Genomic DNA, 23,134 nt, shown 5'->3' with positions numbered 1-23,134 from the left:
TATATATTCATTATTACCCTACAGGTTCTTTCTTTATATATATTATGGCTTCCAGTTTAATGTTTTAATGGGATTTCTGATGTGTGTATGAGTGTGTCTCTCTTTATTGTGCCTTTTCCTGGGCCCTTATCCTTTTGTTTGCTTAGTTTTTCAATTGCAAAGTGTTAGTTTTTGTTTTTTATTCTTTTCTTTTTTTATTATAGATGTATGATTTTTTTTAAATTGAGAGATACAAAGGAGATGGGAGGTGAGGAAATAAGAAACTATGGGGAGTGGAGGGAGGAAATTATAATCAGGATAGAGCATGTGAGAAAAAATATTTTCAATAAAAAGTATACATAAAAAGCTTCAATATCATACAGGCAAAAGTTGCGAGCATGGGAGAGGATGGTAGAGGGAAGGGGAGAGGTGGAGAGAGAGGTGAGAAGGGGAGGGTTGGGGAGCGCTTGGGGGAGTGGATTGGTTGAGATGGAGGATGGATTTGGGAGCAGAGCAGGAGATATCTTAATTGAGGGAGCCATTTTGGGGTTGGCAAGAGGCTTGGCTCTGGAGGGGTTCTGAGGAGTCCACAGGGATGACCCCAGCTAGGACCCTGGACAGTGGAAGAGACAGTACCTGAACTGGCCTTGTCCCATAGTCAGACTGATGACTACCTTGAATATCACCATAGAACCTTCATCCAACGACGGATGGAAAGAGAGACAGAGATCCACATGGGAGTACTGGACTGAGCTCCCAAGGTCCAGTTGAAGAGCAGGAGGAGGGAGAATATGAGCAAGGAAGTCAGGACCATGAGAGGTTTGTTCACCCACTAGGACAGACTGAGGGACCAATCAACAAATAGAAATATAAGATACATAGAGTGTGTATTTTCAGACTATGCTACTATTCAAGTGTAATAACTCAGAGACCTAAGTCACCACACAGCAAGGAACTGTACCAGGGAATGCGGCAGTCATGTGTATGCTTGGAAAATTTCTAAGTTGTCACATGCAGTAAACTCCACTGTGGCAGGAGTTCTACAAAAAACTGCTTAGCTAAAGGCAAGCCAAGGTGGTAGGGTTGGGAGACTGTCTGGGCCATGGACCGGCTAGGCCATTAGGCCATCCACCTGATAGGCATGATTACGGGAACCAGGCAGGACAGAAATTCAGACAACAGAATGGTGCCCGTGTTCACAACTGCATCTACATAAAGCCTGAGAGAGCTTGAGGAGTATTTTTAGACAGAAAAGAATAGAGTTTAGCACCACTTATTGATAGCAGCATTTTTTTCAGGTGGGCTTTGTTTGTTAGAGGCAAATGTGTCTCATTTAAGAGAGGCTTCCTGACTCAGCTTTAGCTGCAAAACCTTGCAGCTCTTTTAAGAAATCCTGCCACTAAACACTTAAATGGTATTGATGAAAAGCTGGCTGCATGCTTTTTGGTTTTCAGCCATAACAGGAAAAAAGCCATGCTACTTTAAAATGCCAGCTTTCTAGGCCATCCTGCCAATGCAAGCTCTGACTCTTTTAGGCAGGAGGTCTGGTTACAGAGCATTTGAGTGTGGTTTGTGAGCAGACTGATGCAATTTACTGCTGGCAGGGACCTTGAAACACTGCAGAGTTGTGGCAATAAACATGGCTATACCTGGTACCTCTGCCATGAGGCTGTAATCTCATAAAGCTAAGGAATGGGGTAGATCCAGCCATCAAATCCACAGCTTTAATCCTCTCCATATTGCTTTGCAAATTAAAGCCTCATGTGGTCAGAAAAAGAGAGATATACAGTAAAGATAGAGTCAAAGGAAAAGAAAACCTCTAAATGGTTTACAGTATGTTTAAAAATATATACAAGCTTGGGAGAGAAATGAAAAAGGTTAAAGTCCTTAAAATAAAAAAGAAAGAGAATATTTGGGTGTGGTTGCACATATCTTTGATCCCAACACTTGGGTGACAGAGGCAGACAGATCTCTGTGAGTTCAAGATGTGTTGGCACATATCTTTAATCCCAGCACTTGTGAGGCAAAGGCAGGCAGATCTCTGTGAGTTCAAGAACAGCCTGGTCTACAGAGTGAGTTCCAGGACAATGATATACAGAAACCCTGTCTCAAAATGCTAAAAACTTAAAAATAAAAGAAATAGAGTTTAAAATAAAGCCTTGTAAATATGGAAAACACACAGAAAATCTGTATACTGTATGTTATTATGTTCTCTTTGAATTGTTTGAATGCTGAGGAAGGAGCAACAGCTGCTAAAAGATATTTGTTTATAAATGCTGCTGAATTAATCCAAGAAAGGTATTTTGAAAATACCTTGAATTAAAAATTGAAGTCAAAAGATATGTTACTTTGGAGAAGAGGTTTTGCTTTTGTTTCCACAGAAATTGAGAGGCTATGGATTCATTCTGAATTAAGAAAAATCAGGTTTGAACAAGGAAGACCACCTGAGAAATCTCTGGTAGGAACAGATGGCCAAGACATCTGAGTTCTACATCCAGAACAGATTCAAGACTGCTGCCTGAGATGATCAAGCTCACAGGATACTCCAGTCAGGACTTGATTATAATTCTAAATTTTCTTTAGGTCCCCATAAGATTATCAGCTCCCCCAACTAGCAAGAAGTAGCCTGGAAAACTATGCCCACATTCCCCCAAAAATGGACTATGGATATTTTTTTTGTTTAGAATATTGGTAACAAGTTGTTATGGCTAGTGGCCAGGAGAAAACCTAAACAAAGGATACTAGATTCAGAGTTCTTGTCTTTTTTTTTTTATTTTAAAGAGGGGGAAGTGGTGTGAGACAATGGTCTGTATTCTGTCATTATATTTTAAATAAATGCTGTTTGGCCAGTAGCCAGGCAGGAAATATAGGTGAGACAACCAGACAGGAAGTAGAGGTGGGTCAATGTGAACAGATAGTTTTGGGAAGAAGGAAGTCCTAGTCTGCAGTCCTGACCCAGTCATAGAAGTAAGATGTGACTGCCTCACTGAATAAGGTACTGAGCCATGTGTCTAGCACAGACAAGAATAATAGGCTAATATAAGTTATAAGAGTTAATAATAAGCCTGAGCTAATGGGCCAATCTGTTTATAACTAATGTAGATCTCTATGTGATTTCTTTTGGACGTAACGATTGCAGGAACTGGAAAGGACAGAAACTCAGACAACAATTTATTATGTGATTTCTTCAAAGAACTTAAAGTTCATTACAAGAAGTCATTAAACACATGGAATGACAAGTAAGAGAAGGTGAAAAGCATCTACAGTATTTATAATGGCTTACATAAGAACTGTATAAAGAGCCAAATTCAGATTAGTAAAACAACCATTGCTGTAGTGTACATCCTATGCAACAGAATGGGTCAGTTTTAAATAAAATGGGTAAACTGTTTCAGTGGGTATCACCATCATGGTCTTGACCTCTTTTTTCATATTCTCAATCCTCTCACTCTTCAACTGGATTTTGGGAGCTCAGCCCAGTGCTCTGATGCAGGTCTATGCCTCTGTTTTCATCAATTGTTGGATGAAGGTTCTATGGTGATATTTAAGTTATTCATCAGCTGAATGATGTGTGGTTTGAAGGAAAATAGCCTCCAAAGAGAGTAGCACTATTAACAACAAAGTATGGCCTTGTTGGAGGAAGTGTGTCACTGTTGGGGCCGGCTTTGGGTTCTCTTGTTCAAGTTTTCCTCAGAGTAACTGTCAGTCAGTTTCCTGTTGCCTGCAAGATGTACAGCTCTCCGCTCTAACACTATATCTGCCTGCATGCTGCCATGCTCCCCTCCATGATGATAATGTACTGAACTTTTGAACTGTAAGCAAACTTCTTCAATTAAATGCCTTCCCTATAAGAGTTTCCGTAATCACGGTTTCTTTTTATAGCAATATAAACCCTAAGACACATGAGCTTTCTTAGAGTTTCCTAAAATAATTTATTCTATTTAAGCCTTAGATACTTGAATAGACAGAACAAGAAAGAAATCTGGATGAGCAATAAAATTTGGAAGGTGTTCACATCTCTATTTCTCAGTGAAAATGCAAATTCAAAACAGTATATAATAACTAGAGGGGCTAAAATGAAAAGAATCAAAGTCCAGAAATACAGTATAAAATCAGAACAAATTAAAGCAACAACAACAAAATGAATAGAGGTAAAAGGATGCTTCTCAATGCTGACTTAAATGAAGATTGGCAAAGCACATACAAAATTTCTATTAATATTTGTTAAAAATGATCATAGTGAGCCGGGCGATGGTGGTGCACGCCTTTAATCCCAGCACTCGGGAGGCAGAGGCAGGCGGATCTCTGTGAGTTCGAGACCAGCCTGGTCTACAGAGCTAGTGCCAAAACAGGCTCTAAAGCCACAGAGAAACCCTGTCTCAAAAAACCAAAAAAAAAAAAAAAATGATCATAGTGTACTTTGATTATTGGTCAATGAATAATGGTCCCATTAATAAGCATGTTGTGTTAATAACATATTCAATAATTGTTAAAACAGAATAAGGAAGAGTTTGTTCAGCATCTCTCCTCTCTCTCTCTCTCTCTCTCTCTCTCTCTCTCACACACACACACACACACACACACACACACACACAATAACAACAGCAATAAGATTTTACAAAGATAGAATTCTGACTTCAGTAAATGTAGGTCTGTCCACAACAAAGAAATTGGGAGGGGAAGGAGTGCATACCAACTTACTAAGAAAAAGCATCAGGAGTTCAAGGACTCTGGTAGAATCAAACTCACATGATACTGAGGACAAGCCAGAATAACCAGTTAGTATTTAAAATAATGAGACAAGTAATCAGATCAGATAGTGAGACTAATCAAGTACTGACAGGGGTGCTATTAGATCAACTTACAAAAGCTTTTTGCTAAAACTTGGTTTTCCAAGTAAGTACATAGATGGACTTAGATGTTTCAGAAGCCTCTATAATATATGATAAAACAAAGAATAATTGTCAATTGCCAAGATAAATGCTACTCTTAATCATGTACCAATGATATCAGCAATATATTTTGATCCCTCAATCCAAAAATCCACAAAAGTATGATTTAATACTATTTTGGATAAATTTAATACAATGGAATGCAATGTTTTACTGTAATTGAGATGAATGAGCCTATCACCTAAAAATAACCATGCTTGGGTTTTAGGTAAATAGCATTCTATGGCTACAGCTTTAATAGAAGAAAGAAGAGACTGTATAACCCATAAGAGGAATATATTATCACCTTAATAAAATACACAAAAACTTTATTTATTCTTCAGTTCTTTGTCTATCTTTGTCCTTTGCTCTGTGAATCACATGTTTATTGCTTTTAGAACTGATTGAAAATCCACACTTGATGCATAGAATTTTTTAAGATTAGTGCTTCATTCAGGTCATAGATAGTTGATGCAATGTCACCCGAATTTGCAAACTTTCCAGGTCTTAGGAGAGTAGGACATCAATGATCAAATGAACTGGACTGGAAAATACTACTCTGTCTATTTTTATCAATACAAGCATTGCATAAGAATGGCGTAAAAGTCTATTGTTTTTCCATAAAGCTTTGAATAGCAGAAAAACCAGGAGACTCACATATTATAGGAATATCACGAATTGTGAGTATATTCTAGCTGAAACTATCATTAGAAGACTCACAAGACTTCCGAACATCAGATTCCAAATAAGAATCAGTTATATGTGTATATCCCTTTAATGTAGAGAAGTCAAGTCTTATAGGAATGATCCTGAAATTAGATCATATTTCTCAGTTTAATGCTTGCTGTCTACCTTTGAGTTTTGTGGTATTCACCTGGAAAAGGAAGTATTTTATCATTTTACAGAGTCTGAGATTTATGCTTTTCCCCATTTCTACTTAAGTGTGGAGAAAACTCTGAAGAGCTGTGGTTTGTGATACCATTTCTTTAGAGTCAAGTAATAGATGAAGTTGCATGTGATTTTGTTTCCACTAATTCTAGGAAGAACAAAACCATTCCTGGGTAATTTCCAGGCTGCTAAGTTGCAGTGTATGGTCTGAATGGCTATAAAAGATTGCTTTATTCACAGTGATGTATAGAGTAAAGAGGTAGAAAAGGTGCACTTGAAATCATGTCTCTTATAGTTAAATTGTAAATTAACGGTGTCTTTCATTTCTAGGCAAACTACAGAGTGTTAATAACTGAAAAGGGAAATGTTAATGAGTCATATAATAATAATGAGATTCTACTTCCTGCGGTTTCTTGGAGGACAATGGAAATTTGAAAAGCTAAGGAGGCAATGAGAGCTATTTATTACAGATGTCGGATATTTAAAGTGTGAAAAATTTAACGTTCCTTGTATTTGTCTTACACAAAGCAATCTTGTAAGTTCATAATCTTCAAGCTGTTTTAAAAAGTAAGGAAAAAGAAGCAATTTGTTTTATCTTACAGAAAAAAAAAAGACTTTACTTCACTCAACTGTCTCATGGGCAGATTTAACCTAGTTTGGCACTGCAGTTTAGACTGCAGCAAATACAACTGTTTTTTCTATTAATAATCTTGGATTAAATTGATATGTTTGGTGATATTAGAGATAATCATCAGTGTGATAGTGGGGCAAGGCCAGTTCAGGCACCCTCTACTCTGCTGCCCAAGGACCTAATTGGGGATATTCCCGTGGATACCTGGGATCCCCTCAGGAGCCAAGTCTCTTGCCAACCCTAAAATGGCTGCCTTAATGTAGATATCTTCTTCCCTGCTCCTATATCTAACCTTCCTCCATCTCCACCTTCCCACTCCCCCAAGCACTCTCCAATCTTTCCCTTTTCCCTTCTCTCTCCCCCTCTCCCCTTCCCCCAGGCCTACCCCTACCCCCACATTCATCTTCCCACAGGGCAGGGTTCCCTGCCCTCTTTTACGACAGGAAGAGGAGGGGGGAGGGTGAGTGGGGGAGCAGGAGGGGAATGGGAGGAGGGGAGGAAGTGTAAAATTTTTGAATGGAAAAATAAATTTAAAAAAAAGAAGGAAAAAAATAAACTGATATGTTTGCTCTTGTAGGGTTAATGTTTAGTTTCTCACATATATTCTTTACTTTGCCTCAATCGTATTCACATGGCAAAAGTAAAGCACAACTAGATTCAAACTCCCAGTGTCCCCATCACTCACTTACTGATGCATTATGATTGGATGGCAGATATTCTATAAAAAAGCAACCTTAAATTAAAGGTACTTTAGATAGCTTACAAGTATCTTTTGACTTTCAGCTCCAGCTAGAAATAAAGATATCTACAAATTTTCATTAAAATTGCATAAAGTTAGCTTAAACACAATTTCACCCAAACACTCCACACAGTTATGTAAATATCCAATAATGACAGGAATACATGACTTGTGCCTTAAAATGCAGTTTATTGGAAAGAGGAGAAAGAAAATCTCAGTTACTGCACACAATTACACCAAATAATAGTATTTACAGAAGAATCAATTCAAAGTCTTTTAAAGCAAAATTTCCATTATAGAAACTTAGTTAAAGACTTCAATTCTCTCCGCTTGGTGTTTTCCCTACTGACATGATGCAACTGGAATTTAGACAGACTCTTCCTAGGAAAGGTAAGCTTAAGGAAGGATGCTATGCTATCCTATATGCAGTAGACAACCCGAGAGCGATTGCCCTTTCTACGGTGGTTTCCTATTCTACAACAGCAATTAAGCCTTGCATAAGATGATGAATCCATATGATGAATGGAGAGGAGAAGTGAAGAGGTTCCAGTCACATCTGTAAGTAGAGATGGAAATGCATGGTTAGCTATATTATGTCATTTTGAGGGGAAGTTGTTATTATTTGATATACTTTGTTACTCTTTTTTTTTACATCAACCTAGCTCATGGGATCATTTTTATTTCTCTACTACTGATACACACACACACACAAACACACACATTGCTTCTGGTTTGTATTGATTTAAAGATAATTTTTTACTAATGTATAACTTTTTGTGTTATTATTACAGATGCCACCAGACAAACACACACACAAACACAAAAAGACTGCCACATAAGTCAGATGATTATTGCTTTCATGGCGGGGGGGGGGGGAATGTAAGGAACATCTCACACCACACACAAGTATACACACACTTAGAGTGGCTGAGATGATCAAAATACATGTTTAGTTTTACTGTGTGACTTGCTACTTTAGCATCATAAGAAATAGGATCTTTGTCTCAGAGGCACTATTCCACAAAGAAGTAGTAACATTCACACATACTTGCATAAGCTATTCCATTATTACAAGTTTTATTAGTAAAACATTATTTGCAATTAAATCATTTAAGTACTAATACTATTTAAGTACATAATTATGAAAATTCAAATTTCAAATGGAGTAGGGCTGAGCATTAGACACAAAGACTATAAACTCACCGAGTGTTGTAATTGTGGAGTTTCTGAGGGTTGAATTAATGTCTCTGAAAAAACAAAATTCGTTCACATCAGTGGATGAATTTATTCAGTAGTAAAATTTTAATGAGAAAAAGATGATGGTTACATATTAAGTCCCTGTTTTCATCGTACTATGCTTAACAAAGATTACTTTAAGGATCACCATAAAAGGTCACCTTAAAGATAAGGAAAAGCATTTCCATAGTATTTCAAATGAGGAAAAGGCCAAAAGTTGAATTCAGGACGAATGCATGTGGGTTTTTTTAACATACCTTTTCAATTGATTATGTGTGTGTGTGTGTGTGTGTGTGTGTGTGTGTGTGTGTGTGTATGAGAGAAAGTGCTTAGAGATTAGTGAAAACTGAAGAAGGATAATGTTTACTGTGCATCAGCAATCTTCTGCTTCCATCATTAAAGTGGGCTCAACTTATTGAATAGCGAATTCTGCTCTTCTTGTTACTGAGAGGTCACTTTGAGTCTTAGATACCAGAAAGCATCTGACTGGTCATTTTTATTCTAAATATTTTTTATTGTGTATCCTTTGGCATAGCATCAACATTTAGTAATTTTCGTATACTTACCACCACACTTTGGTTTCTTCAGCAGTTTTGGGGGCAATGGGCTTGGCAGTGTTAAGAACATATTCGGGAGTAATGTGCTGTACGTCTTGTGGAATAAAAGGCCAAAAGGGATAGGTCTCATACTGCTGGTAGAATTGTGGAAAGACCTGCAGAAAAAGACAAAACAAAAAATGTGTGAGCAATGGCTGTTTGAGTCCATATAGAGCTGGGCATCATTCTCACTTCTTAAGAAGTGCATTTCAAAACTGAATCCCTAGGCCCAACATTATCCATATAGATCCAATTACCAGACCAGAAGATATAAGAACATGAGTCTCCATTAGTGCTCAACTACAACTCATTGATATTTTCACTACAAAAAAAATAGTTTTGCTAATTTAAACCTACTTAACTTTCCTTAATGACTTTAATGTCCAAAGAAGGGTCCTATATCCAGGGTCAATATAGCTGATCCTTAAATGTCTCCTATATAGAAAATAATTCTCTAAATGATAGCTCAGGACCTCCCAAGAAACCAGTCTGGGGAAAAAAAAAAACCTGTGTTCTTTTCTGAAATATTAGAACAGCTGCTTCTATTGATCTATTACATAATTTTAGTCAGAAATTTAGAAATTTCTATCTAATATATCCAAAACTCTCTAAGTAGAATTTATATTTTATGGGACCAGAATTAAAATTAGAAACAGGTTTTTAAATTAAAAATTTAAAAATTTTTCTGTGAACACTTATAAATAATAACACAAGTATTATATATGAAAATTTTTATTTTTTATTGATATATAAAATAAAATGAAATAATCAAACCGACTGACCTGAGAAAAGAATTGGGCCAGTTCCTTTGTGGGGAGAGAGAAAAAAAACAGTCTTCATAAGTTATATATAGTCACCAATAAAGACTAAATTATTGTACTAAATTTGAAAAGAAGAAAATCTATCTGTACAGTTTCAAACTGTTTGTAAAAGAAAAGGTCGAAGCCAATATTTTAAGCACATTTTAAATAAAATGAATCATTGCCTTGAATTTGCTTTTACTTTGAGCAGTGAAAATAACTGCAGAATTCAAGATCTCAAAGAAGATAACTTGGGACACACTGACAAATCATCTCAAAATCAATAACTGATTTAATATCTAAAACCTTGGGAGGCAATATTTAGCCATAATCATATTCATAGAAAGAAAATTCCATCACTTTCTTACATTTCTTTATAATAATAAAACTTTCTATGTGATACATACAGGTGGGACTGTCAAGGATCAACAGTCTCCAAATTGAACACAAAGTGACTTCTTTTAAAAATAAAGAATTAAATAGACACTAGAAATAAAAGGATGTGGGAATTGGAAGAGATGAAAAATTGACAGTCTTATTAATTTCTCCAAAGTGAGACACAATATGTATTCAGATTGAGAACTTAAATTGTTTCTATTGCATAACCATGTTTGGAAGCAGGGTACCAAGTAGGGTTTTTCTGATTTAAAGGTTGGACTGAAACTATTTCCCTTCAGAGGTGTCTGAAGAATTAGTCTCTCATTTTCCTTTGGCAAGTTATTTGAAATTCCACAGTGAGGCCGGAACTATCACTAGAGAACCCAAGAGTAGCCAGCAGCTAAGAAATATTGGTGCAATCAATGCTACTTATTGACACAACACACACACACACACATCAGCATCGTACACGACTTATATAGATAGCAACATTGTACATGCACACACAAATACGCATGAACATGTGTACGCGTGCACGCACACACACAGAATTTTTTTTTTACCTGATCCACTACACTCATAGGCTGTCTCTGCGAATAGAAAAGGAAATAGAAATTACTTTTAGGCTCTATTAACACAGAAGAAGCAACCTGTTTGAAACCTTTCTTGTTAATGACACGGGAGCTGTCACTAATTTTGTCAACTGCTATTTAATTACCCACTGACCTCTTTCCCTCTAAGATGTAGAGGCACTCCCAACAATCACTGATTCACTAAATACTAAGTCCTGTTAGAAATCTTCATGCCTGGTAAGCAATGGCTCGAGGCATCTCCTGAGTCAGAATTGCTAGGGAAGAGCTGTTTCATAGTAACTGACTTCTATCTTAAATCCCAGAGACACAATGGAACCAGCGGTATTCAGAGTGGGTCAGACAGCATCTGTACGACTGAAAAATTCACCCCATAGATGACAAAATAGAAAGCGGAAGGATTTTGATACAATCCCCTTGGACTCTGAAGTCTAGAATCTAGCTAGATAGTCTCTTCAAAGAAGTGTGTGTCAGTCAGTAAATTTAGTCAAACTTCAACATGCCCCGATTAAGGAAACATGACTAAAACCGAACTGGAGAGTCCTAAACTACATTCAGTTTGACAATCCGAAATGTACACATATAGTTAAGTGACAATCAAAGAGGTGTTGACATGAATAAATGTAACTGTAGAAAGTACCCCTTTGTAATGCTTGTGATTATAGCTGCGCTGCCCACAGGAGCTGAGTTATGCACAAGGTAGACTGGGAGCAGGCACCACACAACGGATGGTGAATGAGTTAACCAATACAAACGCATTTAGGAACAGGAGAAAGAGAAAGAGGAATCTATCTGAGTGGAAGTTTTAAAGCAAATCTTAGTAATGTATTAATTTCATCATACAGATCAATATTACCATTTGGACTTGGTTGTATGCGCTCATTCTGTAAGGCTGCTCCTGTACAGAAGGAAACATATTTTGGGTTACTCAGACATCTGACTTCATCCTACTGTGCTAACTACAAGGAGTCGAGATTATATCAGTATCCATGAAACTTACAACACACCATACCGATTCTATGTAAATTACTGAAAAAAATCCAAAGTTTCATATTTTCAGTGTATAAAAAATCTCAGGTATGGTTAAATTTATTGAAATTTAGAAAAATAAATAGTAAATAAATTTTATTCACTGAAAGAAATACAAGCCCCAAACCCATCAATTCCTTAACATGATATTTTATTCTGATACCCATTTGTAATCATCATTAATTTTTTTCTTTGGTAAATGTTAAGTAAAATATTACCATGTTTGAGTAGTAGAATTGGCTCAGTCTTGGAAGGTGTTTCTGTGTTTTAAAACAAAACAGTGTATGTTTTAAAATGTAGCCCACACTATAAATACTAAAATATTTGACATTTAATAAATTATCTCACCTGAACAAAGGCAGGTTGCTAAAGAAGAAAAACAAATTGTGACTTTCAGTCTACTGATTTTATTCATTTATGAATAGTCCACACTTACTATGTGCTTGTCTTTTTCATAGAGATTGCAATAAGTACTATGAAATATAACGGAAATGCTATGCAGAACCCAGATGCCTCTAAAATGTGTAAACTTTCTTACTTAACCTGACATGCATAGTTAAGACAATCAGTTAATTTCTGAGAGAACTGCTGACATTTGTACTTGTGAAATAAGATATTTAGATTTTTGTAGATTTGTTCCAAACAGAATCAACTTGAAAGCTAGAGCAACAATATGGATATCACTGTCACACAACACATAATGGAAATATTAAAATAATTTAAAATTTGGTAAATAATCTTACCTGTACCTCGGAAACTTGCTAAAGAAGAAAAACAAATCTCCTTTTAGTATGTCGATTGACATAGACTTTGTATTGGCATAGTATTTGAGAAACATTAAAATAATTTAGATTTAGTAAACTGTCTTACCTGGGCCAGGGAAGCCAGCTAAAGAAGAAAAGTAGGCTTTTTAGTATATTGATCGGCATAGAATTTATATTGGCTTACAACTTGAGAAATATTAAAATAATTTAGATTTAGTAAAAAAAAATTACCTGGGCCAGGGCAGCTCTCTAAGGAAGAAAAACAATTCTCCTTTAGTATACTAACATAGAATTTGCATTGGCATAGTATTGAAGAAATATTAAAATAATCTAGATTTAGTAAAAAAAAATCTTACCTGGGCCACGGCAGCTTGCTATGGAAGAAAAATAAGTCTTTTAGTATGTTGATTTATGTAGAATTTGTATTGGCATAATATTTAAGAAACATTAATTTAGATTCATTTAAAAAAACTTACCTGGGCCATGGAAGCTTGCTGTGGAAGAAAAATAATTTTTCTTTTAGTATATTGATTAAGATAGAATTTGTATTGGCATAGTATTTGAGAAATATTAGAATAATTTAGATTTAGTAAAAGAATCTTACCTGGGCCAGGGAAGCTTGCTGTGGAAAAAAAAATAATTTTTTTTAGCATATTTTTGACAGAATTCATTTTGGCGGAGTGTTTAATAAATATTAAAATAATTTAGATTCAGTAAAAACATCTTACCTGGGCCAGGGAAGCTTGCTATAGAAGGAAAAATAATTTTCATTTTAGTATATCAATTGGTATAGAATTTTCATTGGCATAGTATTTGAGAAATATTAAAATAATTTATTTTTAATTTAAGAATCTTACCTGGGCCAGGAAAGCTTGCTATAGAAGAAAAATAATTTCTTTTTAGTATATCAATTGATATAGAATTTGCATTGACATAGTACTTGAGAAATATTAAAATAATTTATTTTTAATTTAAGAATCTTACCTGGGCAAGAGTAGCCTCCTAAAGATAAAAAAATAACTATTTTAGTATATTGATTGACATGGAATTTTTATTGTCATAGTATTTAAGAAATATTAAAATAATTTAGATTTAGTATAAAAAAAAAACCTCACCTGTGCCATGGTAGCTTGCTAGGGAAGAAAAATAATTCTCCTTTAGTATATTGACTGAAATAAATTTGTATTGGAGTAATATGTAATATTTGACATTGACTCCACTAATGCAAAGTTTTTCGTAGTTAGAAATTAAGTATATGACATCTAATTTTAGCTCGACCTTAAGAAGCTGACATCCACTGTACAGCACATAACAATAGTCTCTGTTTCTATCCCCTGGCTCTTAGTATCATGTTTATATCAGAGAGTTAATAAACTTTAACTCTGGTTCAAAAAATTAGAAGGAGTAAACATTTTATGCTGATATTCAGATCAATAATTTGTTAATTATTATTAATGTCAAAGCTAGAATAAATGACTTATTAAGAAAAAATGTGAATGAAACTCATTTATATTATCTTTATAACTGAATATGAAGTAACATTATAGTGAATAAAATATTACCTGGCATTGTTGGTTGCATTTGATCTGTCTCTTAAGCTGTTCCTGTTCAAAATGAAAAATATTCTCAATTACCTGTACACTTTGTTTACTATTAATAATAGTATATTGTTAAATGTGTTAAATTTAGCAAATATGCCTTACCTCATTGACATTGGAAATAGCATTCACAGTTTCCTAACGAAATGATGAAAACACGGATTTACAGTTATGACACATTCTCATGTGAAGAATTCTAGTCAAAACAGGCCGTATTACTAAGTTACTGCTCTGGACTGTTCTTGAGCCATGAACTCCTGGGTATGGAGATGGAGCTGCTTATTTGGGTTGCACATGGCATTTCTGCTGCCTCTCTTCTTACTAACTTTACTAGGACATTACTCAGAATGTTGCGATCAATGGAAATAAACACAACTAAAAATTAACATAACTACCCTACTTCTCCAACATTTTATTTTAATAACTGGAATTTTAACTCTTAAAGTCAAAGCTTCGGCTTCAGCATCTTCTCATCTACTGTCCTCTCTTTAGGTTAGCGAGAGGAAAAGAAGGAAAACTACTTGTATTATCAAAGCCAGGGTGATCCACATCCAAGTCACTGCCGCACAGAATACAAAGTACATGCATCATTCACTTGGAAGAGATAATTTCATAGCCTCAAGTTCTATTTAAAAAAAATCTGAGGACGATGAAGAAAGAAATTAAATGTAAAGATAAACAATCGAGCAGGGGGACTACACACATGGCCAGATAGGATTGTTTGCCCAGGAATAACTCTTTAAATTCATCTTTGGCCCAGCAGTTGCTTTCTCCTTTTTAAGGATGATAACTGCGTTCTAAAATATAGTGTCACGCACATAGAATCTCAGGCAAGGAGGTCTCATGTTGTAATTTTGTATAGTTCTACAGGTCTTCACAAATGTCTCCCAAGGTACCGCAGCTTGGAGTGAAAACAAAACCCTTTACCTCGCTTGATGAGCTGGCGCTGGCGACTGCCTGCTAAGAGGAGGAAAATGAGAGTTGCGACCTCCTGCAAGTTTCAAAATGTGAAGAAAACAGTCCCATGGCACTGAAAGGGTCATTTTAGTGTTGAAAGGAACTATGTGAAAAGATTTGTGGCTACTATAATATATTTTGTCATCAATTTTACTTGAAAATTATGTGCAGGAAACCCCAACAATGTGGGAAGAAAGTGAAGAAAGCCCTTAAATAGTGCCTTTTATCTATTAAAACAAAAACAACTGTGCCCTTGTATTAATGCAAAATTGATGAAAACTCCTGATAAAATAAAAAGCTAACGGAATAGCTATTGCGCAAGGTTATCAAAGACCGTAGGGTCAGTGTTAATTCTCACATACTTTGGGACTAGTTAATGTGAATAAACAGAAAATACTGAAAATAACACTTTCACTGTGGGGATAAAAATTAGATTCGGTATCAAATCATACACCCTTTGAAATGTTTACTCTCTCTTCCAATTCACGCAAATATATACCTTTGTAGTTTCATCTCCAGTCATACATTTTTAAAAGATTGGTTTTACTATTCTGCTGATTATTGTGTCTGGAGATAGTTAATTGACTATATATGTAACTGACCAATGCAGTATCATTGGGCAGCATAGCGCATCGGTCAATGTGGGGTCATCTGTTTTAGCACTGTACTCAGGAGTAGAAAAGGAAGTTCTTAGGTCCAAATGTCAGCAAGGTATTCCACTGCAATGTCTACCTTTGATGTACATTTTTCTTTTTAGTTTTTATTCTAATCAACAAGCAAACCTTTTATTTTACTATTATCTAAATGACTTAAATTTCTACTCCCAGTTCTAACTGGAACACATTTGCATACTTTATTCACAAAATTGCACACAATTCTGAGAACTTCAAGAAAGAAAATCCTTTGAGATTCATTTTCCCAGAGAGCTCAGCATAAGTAAGGTTTCTGAAAACGAAGCAGAGTGCACACATGCACATGGTGCACAATTGCTTAGTTTTTACAAAACAGCTGCTCACCTGAGCGCTTGCCATTGCTTGTTCCTAAGGAAATGAAATGAGAAAAAAAATTTTTCTTATTTTTCATGACAAACACTGAGATATAAAACTAATCAGTAGCAACTCAAATAGATGCTAGAAAAAATAGACATTTGGAGAATATCTAAGAATTGAGGAAAACAAACAAAAATTGTCAAACTCAAGTATTCACTTTCCTAATTTGCATTTCCAAGATTAATTAAAATCCTTGAGCGAGTTCTTTCACATCAGGAATGATAGTGCAACTTTTTGTTTTCTTTTAACTTAGTTTCTGGCCATTGAGCAGAAACACTGTCTAAGAAGCATGCAATAGATAAAACTGTGCCAGAGTAGAATGCCTCAAGTGTGCATATATATTTAAGAAATAATTCTTTTGTGCTTAATATCCTGCACCCATGTTTAGCATCACAGTAGTAGAAAGATAACACCCTAGGACTGAAGTTCAAAATATCAGTGTTAGTGTGCCATCTACTTAATTTCAGCAAACACATACCCATGTCTTTTTTTCTAGCAATTAGAGATATTCGTCATTGAATGCTCAGAATTATTCTCTAATTTATGTACGATAACTACAAAGAATGTTGCCCCCTCCCCATACCCAGTGAAGTATTTTTTAAAGCAAAGGCCATTACCTCAGTTGGTTCATTCATAGTTTGCTGTAAGAAAAGGTTTCAGTCATTAAATAGTCTGTAAAAGATGCACTTTATTGCTTCTATGAATTTTGAGAACTACAAACTCTTTTAATATTGAGTTTTTAAAAAAGTATTAATCAATCAAGTTCAAATGTGATTAGTGGAAGATTAGTGGTGTGAAGTAAAGTGTTTTGGGGCCACTTGCAATGCTTTTGAATCAGCCCTGACAATGCATTTCTTCAGCCTTCATAGTCTATGCAAACCATGGACCAGACTGTAATTGCATTTATTTGTTTAATCATTGAGGTATATGTATATCATACTTCATCACATTGTTCATGGAAGTCCATTCAATTAGAAGGCCTTTGAATATCACTAGAATCCATTAGTCATTTCGAATGTGTTATTGAGAGGTCAAGTAAAAGATAAGGGCCTAGGCAGTCCAAATAAAAGTATTTTCGTGCTGTGTGGAGGTGTTTATCTGTCACATTATTTTATGGAAAGCATTAGTACCTTGATTTCATCACTCTGTTCTGTCAGAATAGCTCTCTGCTGAAAAAGCAAAATATAACTCGTGTAACACATATTTAAACCACAGAATTTAATAATAGTTGAAATTTCTTAGAATGTTTCTTACTTTGTTCAGGTCATTGAAGAATTTCTTATGGTTATAAAAGAAATAAAAACAGTATTAGTTATAAAGGACATAGATAATATGAATCAGTAATCAAATTGACGTCATCCCTTCCTGTTGTGAATTTAAAATTAAATCTATTTTCCATTAATATCCCATTGTTCTTGTTACATCAATTCTAAACTTAAGTGTTTCTTTGCTGTGTTATCTTTGTGTACTCTGTCAGTAAATGCGTTCTTAAAATACTTTCAGATTTATTTTACCTGATTTTTGTTGTATTTGCTAATCATTTCCGTTAATGATCAGTTCTGTGATCTATTAATTTTAACATTTGAGTAGCTTTTTTAAAACTCTATACCCCATGGAGTCATTCTGTCTTAAGTGTGCTAATTAGTCTTAAAACAAAGTTATGTTGTCTTTGTTCAGCTCGTGTTTAGGATGTCAGGTTAATAAGACCTTTTGGTTCAGCTTCTGATGATAGACTTGCTAAAGTGGGCAGTGAAAAGTCCAGGATCTGCAACACCAAGAACTACAGATAGTTACGGAGTGCTGACAGCATGAGGAATAATCTTCCCTATGGAAGAGGATACCAATTGGTTATCCAACACCAAATGGTCAGCCTTGAACACATACATATAATATATGCAGATTGAATATGGTGTATTTATGTATTTGGTAATGCATGTTTGTGTGTGTGTGTGTGTGTGTGTGTGTACCAATTAATAGAAAGAAAGAAAGAAAGAAAGAAAGAAAGAAAGAAAGAAAGAAAGAAAGAAAGAAAGAAGAGCAAGAATAGCTATTTGGGAAGTTTCAAAGAGAGAAAAGAGAAGGGGGAAATGGTCTATTAAAATATCAAAATAAGGGCAAGAATTAAAATATTTTTTTAAAAAAAGAATTAAAATATTTATGTTAAAATTCATTCAGACAAAATTGGGTTAGCCATCAAATCTTTTAAATAAATAATTGTCTTCCTTCAAAATTTGATATTCTTTTTCAACAAACAACTTTGTAGAGAACTGTAGCACAGAATACATTGTGAGCATGACACCTTGTGCTGCTAAATAGATCATTGAAAGAAAAGACAGGGGTGTAGTCAGAAGCAAAATTTTAGATAGAAATTAAAATTAAAATCTACTTTTTAATGAATGAAAAGGACTATCCACTCAAGTTAAGACACTTTTGCAAGCATACTGTACTTTGTTTATCTATTTATTGATACCAAAGTATGGTGAAGCATGCATGGAAATGCCATATTTGCATCCTCCGCCTGTATGTTGGCCTAAAAAGAATGAGTTTTCCTCTAAGAATGCATTTGCTTGTTAAGAATTGGTCACACTTACCTCAGTGAACTTGAGATAAATAGGCAGTTTGACAGACTCCTGTTGTTCCTGTTGAAATTAAATTCAGATTATAAAATGATAAGCTGATCCCTGAAAGTACACATGTGACGAAACATATTATTTCATTTATATATGGAGAATGACTGTAAATGCACAAAAATGAACTCTTTGCCGCAGGAGCCCAAGTGTTTAATTTAATTCCGTAAATCGGTAGATTCTTAGGTGGAAGATAAATCTGTAGTTTTAGTTTCATGGACTAAATCAAAAATCTAAAAGAGACACCCTAACTGGCTCCTTTATTTTCCAAGCTTGATCTGTTAAGCATGTTTTCCAACTTGTCCAGCAAAGACTTTACATATGCATTGAATCAAAACAGGATTGAGAGGGCAGTCCAGGTATCTGAACACTTAGATACTTTTGAAGATATACAAAAATCAGTGTGTAGAAGGCATTCCACATTCGTCATAACCAACTGAAGAGACCAGCAGAACATAGACACAACTCCCTACACAGGTAACTTACCTCAGAGCTGTCCTGGTATTGATTCTGCAGAGAATAAGTGATAACATGACATTAGTTCATACACTGGAAAGAGTGGAGGATTAATGCCTGTTGTAGTGAGTGTGGTATAGTTAATTAATTCATGATTCATTACATAAAATTAGAACAAATTAAAAGCCACAAGAATTAAATGGAAAAGTAAAAGCCAGAATACATTAAAATATTAACATAGTCTGTTTTGCTATTTCCTGTGAACAAAATGATACGTTGTGTGTGTGTGTGTGTGTGTGTGTGTGTGTGTGTGTGTGTGTGTAGCCATGTTTATGCCAAGGTACATATATAGAGGCCAAAGAACAACCGTAAAGGTTGAAAGTTGTTTTTTTTTTCCCCTTCCAGTTTGAGTTCTAGGGACTTACTACGACATCAGACTCGCACGCGCTGCCCGCGCTGCCATTTACCCACTGACGCATTTCATTGGCCCCATGTGCACTTTTATAGAAAGTTTTGTACGAATAACTAATCTTGCATCTGCTAACATTTCTTTTGGATAAGATACTCCCCAGTAAAGGTAAAAGGAGCTATTTCTTAGAGAAAGAAAGTCAGAGTTTGGGTCTTTTTGCTGGCAGTGCATCATCAAGTAAGTCCCTGATTAGAGAAAGTTCTAGAAAAAAAGAGTACAGTACTTACTTGAATGTTTACTGCATTTCTGTGATGAAGTTTCTGAAATGTAACAGAAAATTAATAACATAAATAAGGCTAAAATTAATCAAGATATCAATAATAATGCACATATAATACCATTTACTTGAAATTGCTATTTAAGAAAAATCTTTAACAATAATATTAAAAATTGTCAGAAACTGTTGCTCTGGGAATAAAAAGAAATAATTATTTTATTGGCAGATATAAAAAAACAGTTTCTGTTTTCTTTAGATTATGACAGAAAATTAAGAAAACCATGTGAAATGCCTGAGAAGTAAAACTCTTTAGTTAGTTTTTTAACAGTTTCAAAATGATCATTTATTTCTCTGGACAGTTTATATTTCATGAGAATTTTGAAAATAATTTTAAAACATACCAATTGGGTGGGAAGTGTATAGTAACCTAACTACATGCTAAGTTTTGTCATGATTGCGTTTTATCATCAATTATATTACAGAATTATTTAAATCTGCATTTTGATTGATAAGATAATAATAAAATTTAATTAAAATGTTACCATATACAAGTAGACACCACACTGTTTTCTTTGGTATATGAATTTTCTATTTCTTGGGAAGTCAAGCGGATACAAGGCACCCAAAGTAAGTATCTAACTATGTAGAATACTACGGAATATAAGACTGTTAGTTATACATGATAAAGAATTATCATATGCCTGTGGCATACTGAGTAGGACACTTATTATTCTATGGTGTACTGGAGAAATGAGCCCTGCTACATCCTATTATGTTTTTATAGTGTTATGCAATATTTTATTTTTTTTCTCACTTTTATTTGTGATTTTCATTGTGGGTTTATTTAATTTCTAAAAGGTCAAGTGACTTGGAGTTCTGAATTTGGAAGGGTTTTGGGAGGATTTCTAATTTTGACTGCGTTGTTAGGTAGCTATCATCAAAGGCTTAGCGTTATTACTGCAGCCACTCAGGTATGAGCAGCTGGTGGATCATTTCTAACAAGAGGATAGAACTTTTTTCCATTGTACTTACAGGCATAGCAAGAGCAGCAGCCATGAGGCAGGTGAGGATGAGGAGTTTCATGGTTGCTGAGTCCTATTTATGAAAAAGAGTAAGATGTTAGATCTTATCTTCATACATCTTTCCTTGACCATACATCTTTCCTTGACGATGCTAAAGATAAATTCTTTTGAGAAGTAGTAGTTTTAAACACAAGATGTTTGGTTATGTAAATAATAAGTTTTTTTTTTACCATTTCTGTTATGTTAGTTCTAACTTTTTTTTTTTTTTTTTTTTTTTTTGTTTTTTTAAAACCGGGTTTTTCTGTGGTTTTCGAGCCTATCCTGGAACTAGCTCTTGTAGACCAGGCTGGTCTTGAACTAACTTTTCATTCATTTATTTTCTCCCTCCAATCCTTCCTCTCTGAAGCCATATTGCCACTGCATGCATGTATATAGATCAGAGCACAATTTGTGAGTTCAAAATTCAAAGTCCGTTCTTTTCTTCTACCATTGGAGCTTTGGGGAGGAACTCAAATGCCAGGCTCCATGGCAAGTGTTTAGATATGTTGAACCATCTTGCCTGTTCTTTCTTAGTTCTTATATTATAATATTTTCCCATCAATTTTATTTAATGTCTAAAAATAATTTTACATTTAATATGATATTCTTTAAGAGAGAAAAAATCATCAGTCTTTAAAAATAATTACAAAGAATAATTCTTCTTAAATCATCACCTTTGCAAGGTGTACAAAATAAATAAAACCCAATGGGAATTTTCAATTGAAATTCTTTGAAAAAAATTATCTTTCCTATAAATTAATTTGAAAGCATTTTATGTTTTCAAATTTTGTGGATATTCTCTTGACTAATATTACTGACCTCCTGTAATTAAATTAAAAATTATTGGTTCTCACATCATGACTTTCCTCCTCAAGCTAGCCACATCCCTGTATGACAATGACTCAGTTGGATGTCATTAGTTTCCTATGTATTTATGTGTTTCAGTTCTAGAATTCCAGGAAATTGCACAAAATAAGAGATAGTCATATTCACTTACATTGAAAAAAATCAATGAAAAAAAAAACTTAATGTGAAAATAATAGCCAAGCAGTGGTTGTGCATGGCTTTAATCCCAGTAATTGGAAGGCAGAGACAGGTGGATCTCTGAATTCGGGGCCAGCCTGGTCTGCAGAATGAATACCAGAAGGGCCAGGGCAGTACAGAGAAACCCTGTTTTGCAAAAGAAAAAAATACTAAACAAACAAACAAACAAAAAAAACACAAGAAAAAACAAAATCCCATTGTACATGTAATTCTTTTATGTTTTAAAACTGTCAACAAACTAACACTGATATAAGAAGAATCTAAAACAGCTCTAGGAAAGAAGAAACATTTTTAAATACTATCTAACTTATCATGAATGTTTTTATGGTTTTCCAAGGTTCTAAGTGCAAAAATCTGCACAAAAGAAGTAGTTTATAAATCCATATCATTAGCATAGCCACATGTTTATTAGCCAAATGGCACAGATAAAAGATGTCCTGAAAGACCCTGTTAAAAGGATCTTTGCTATTATATTCATAGAGATCAGAAAATACTTTGCATGATAACTTCCATTGAACTAGATAAAATAATTAAAATTTTCTTATCTTTAGAGAATATGAAAATTATGTATCATTTTAGTAAGCAATATGTTTAGTTACAAAAATTAGCAAAGGTAAATTGATTTATATAGCTCTAAGACTCTTTCTCCTTCATCGCTAAGAAGATATGAAAATTTACAAGTGCAATTTTAAGCTCTTGGCATATTGTAACAAAGTACCGATATTTTATAAATACAGAAAACATTGAAAATACATTTTAATTGAGTGGAAGAGGTTAGCTGTGTAGAATCTTAGCAGTTTTCTTAACACAATACCTTGTGCCCGAGAGAGGGAAGAAGAAAGCTGGAGATGATCAAGATGATGGCTGCGACTGGGCTTCACAGCTATTTAAACTCACTGCTAAGTGAAATGCTAATTTTGTGGTTTGCTTTCAGACAAAGGCTTCACATAAATTCTAAGAAGTTTCACAAATAGGAAATTAATTTCTGCCCAATTCTTTTCCTGGGAAATTCTGAGGAAAGGCTTCAACAAAGGAGTGATTCATTCAATAATGGCAAATTATATAGGAAATAAAATGGTGCTATTCAGAATTAAA

The 23,134-nt window shown here is 34.6% G+C and overlaps 2 protein-coding genes and 1 long non-coding RNA gene across 3 annotated transcripts; all 3 read right to left on the bottom strand.

The window, feature by feature from the left end:
* Positions 1-7,545: 7,545 nt before the first annotated feature.
* On the bottom strand, positions 7,546-11,661 carry LOC126506241 (alpha-S1-casein-like). Its single transcript, XM_050149626.1, has 6 exons — positions 11,625-11,661; positions 10,742-10,768; positions 9,783-9,806; positions 8,971-9,116; positions 8,372-8,415; positions 7,546-7,724 (listed from the first exon to the last, which is right to left on the bottom strand). Coding segments are annotated over exons 1-5 (225 nt in total). The 5' UTR covers positions 11,652-11,661; the 3' UTR covers positions 7,546-7,724; positions 8,372-8,414.
* Positions 11,662-12,018: 357 nt separating this feature from the next.
* On the bottom strand, positions 12,019-12,937 carry LOC126506321 (uncharacterized). The gene is made up of 6 exons (XR_007593176.1): positions 12,918-12,937; positions 12,793-12,810; positions 12,668-12,685; positions 12,541-12,558; positions 12,146-12,163; positions 12,019-12,057 (listed from the first exon to the last, which is right to left on the bottom strand). It is a non-coding gene; the product is annotated as an uncharacterized lncRNA (long non-coding RNA).
* Positions 12,938-14,102: 1,165 nt separating this feature from the next.
* On the bottom strand, positions 14,103-22,878 carry Csn1s1 (casein alpha s1). The gene is made up of 12 exons (XM_050149689.1): positions 22,854-22,878; positions 20,967-21,029; positions 19,945-19,977; positions 19,279-19,302; positions 18,757-18,804; positions 17,420-17,443; positions 17,296-17,334; positions 16,783-16,806; positions 16,133-16,156; positions 15,087-15,119; positions 14,265-14,297; positions 14,103-14,165 (listed from the first exon to the last, which is right to left on the bottom strand). Exons 2-12 carry the CDS (start codon positions 21,015-21,017, stop codon positions 14,103-14,105), a joined length of 396 nt encoding a protein of 131 aa, XP_050005646.1. The 5' UTR covers positions 21,018-21,029; positions 22,854-22,878.
* Positions 22,879-23,134: the final 256 nt, after the last annotated feature.

This window comes from Alexandromys fortis, unplaced genomic scaffold (assembly GCF_014885135.2).
Source record: "Alexandromys fortis isolate MF-2015 unplaced genomic scaffold, M_Fortis_MF-2015_v1.1 scaffold_0, whole genome shotgun sequence".
NCBI classification, from domain to species: Eukaryota; Metazoa; Chordata; class Mammalia; order Rodentia; family Cricetidae; genus Alexandromys; species Alexandromys fortis.
This window is presented reverse-complemented; position numbering and strand designations above follow the sequence as displayed.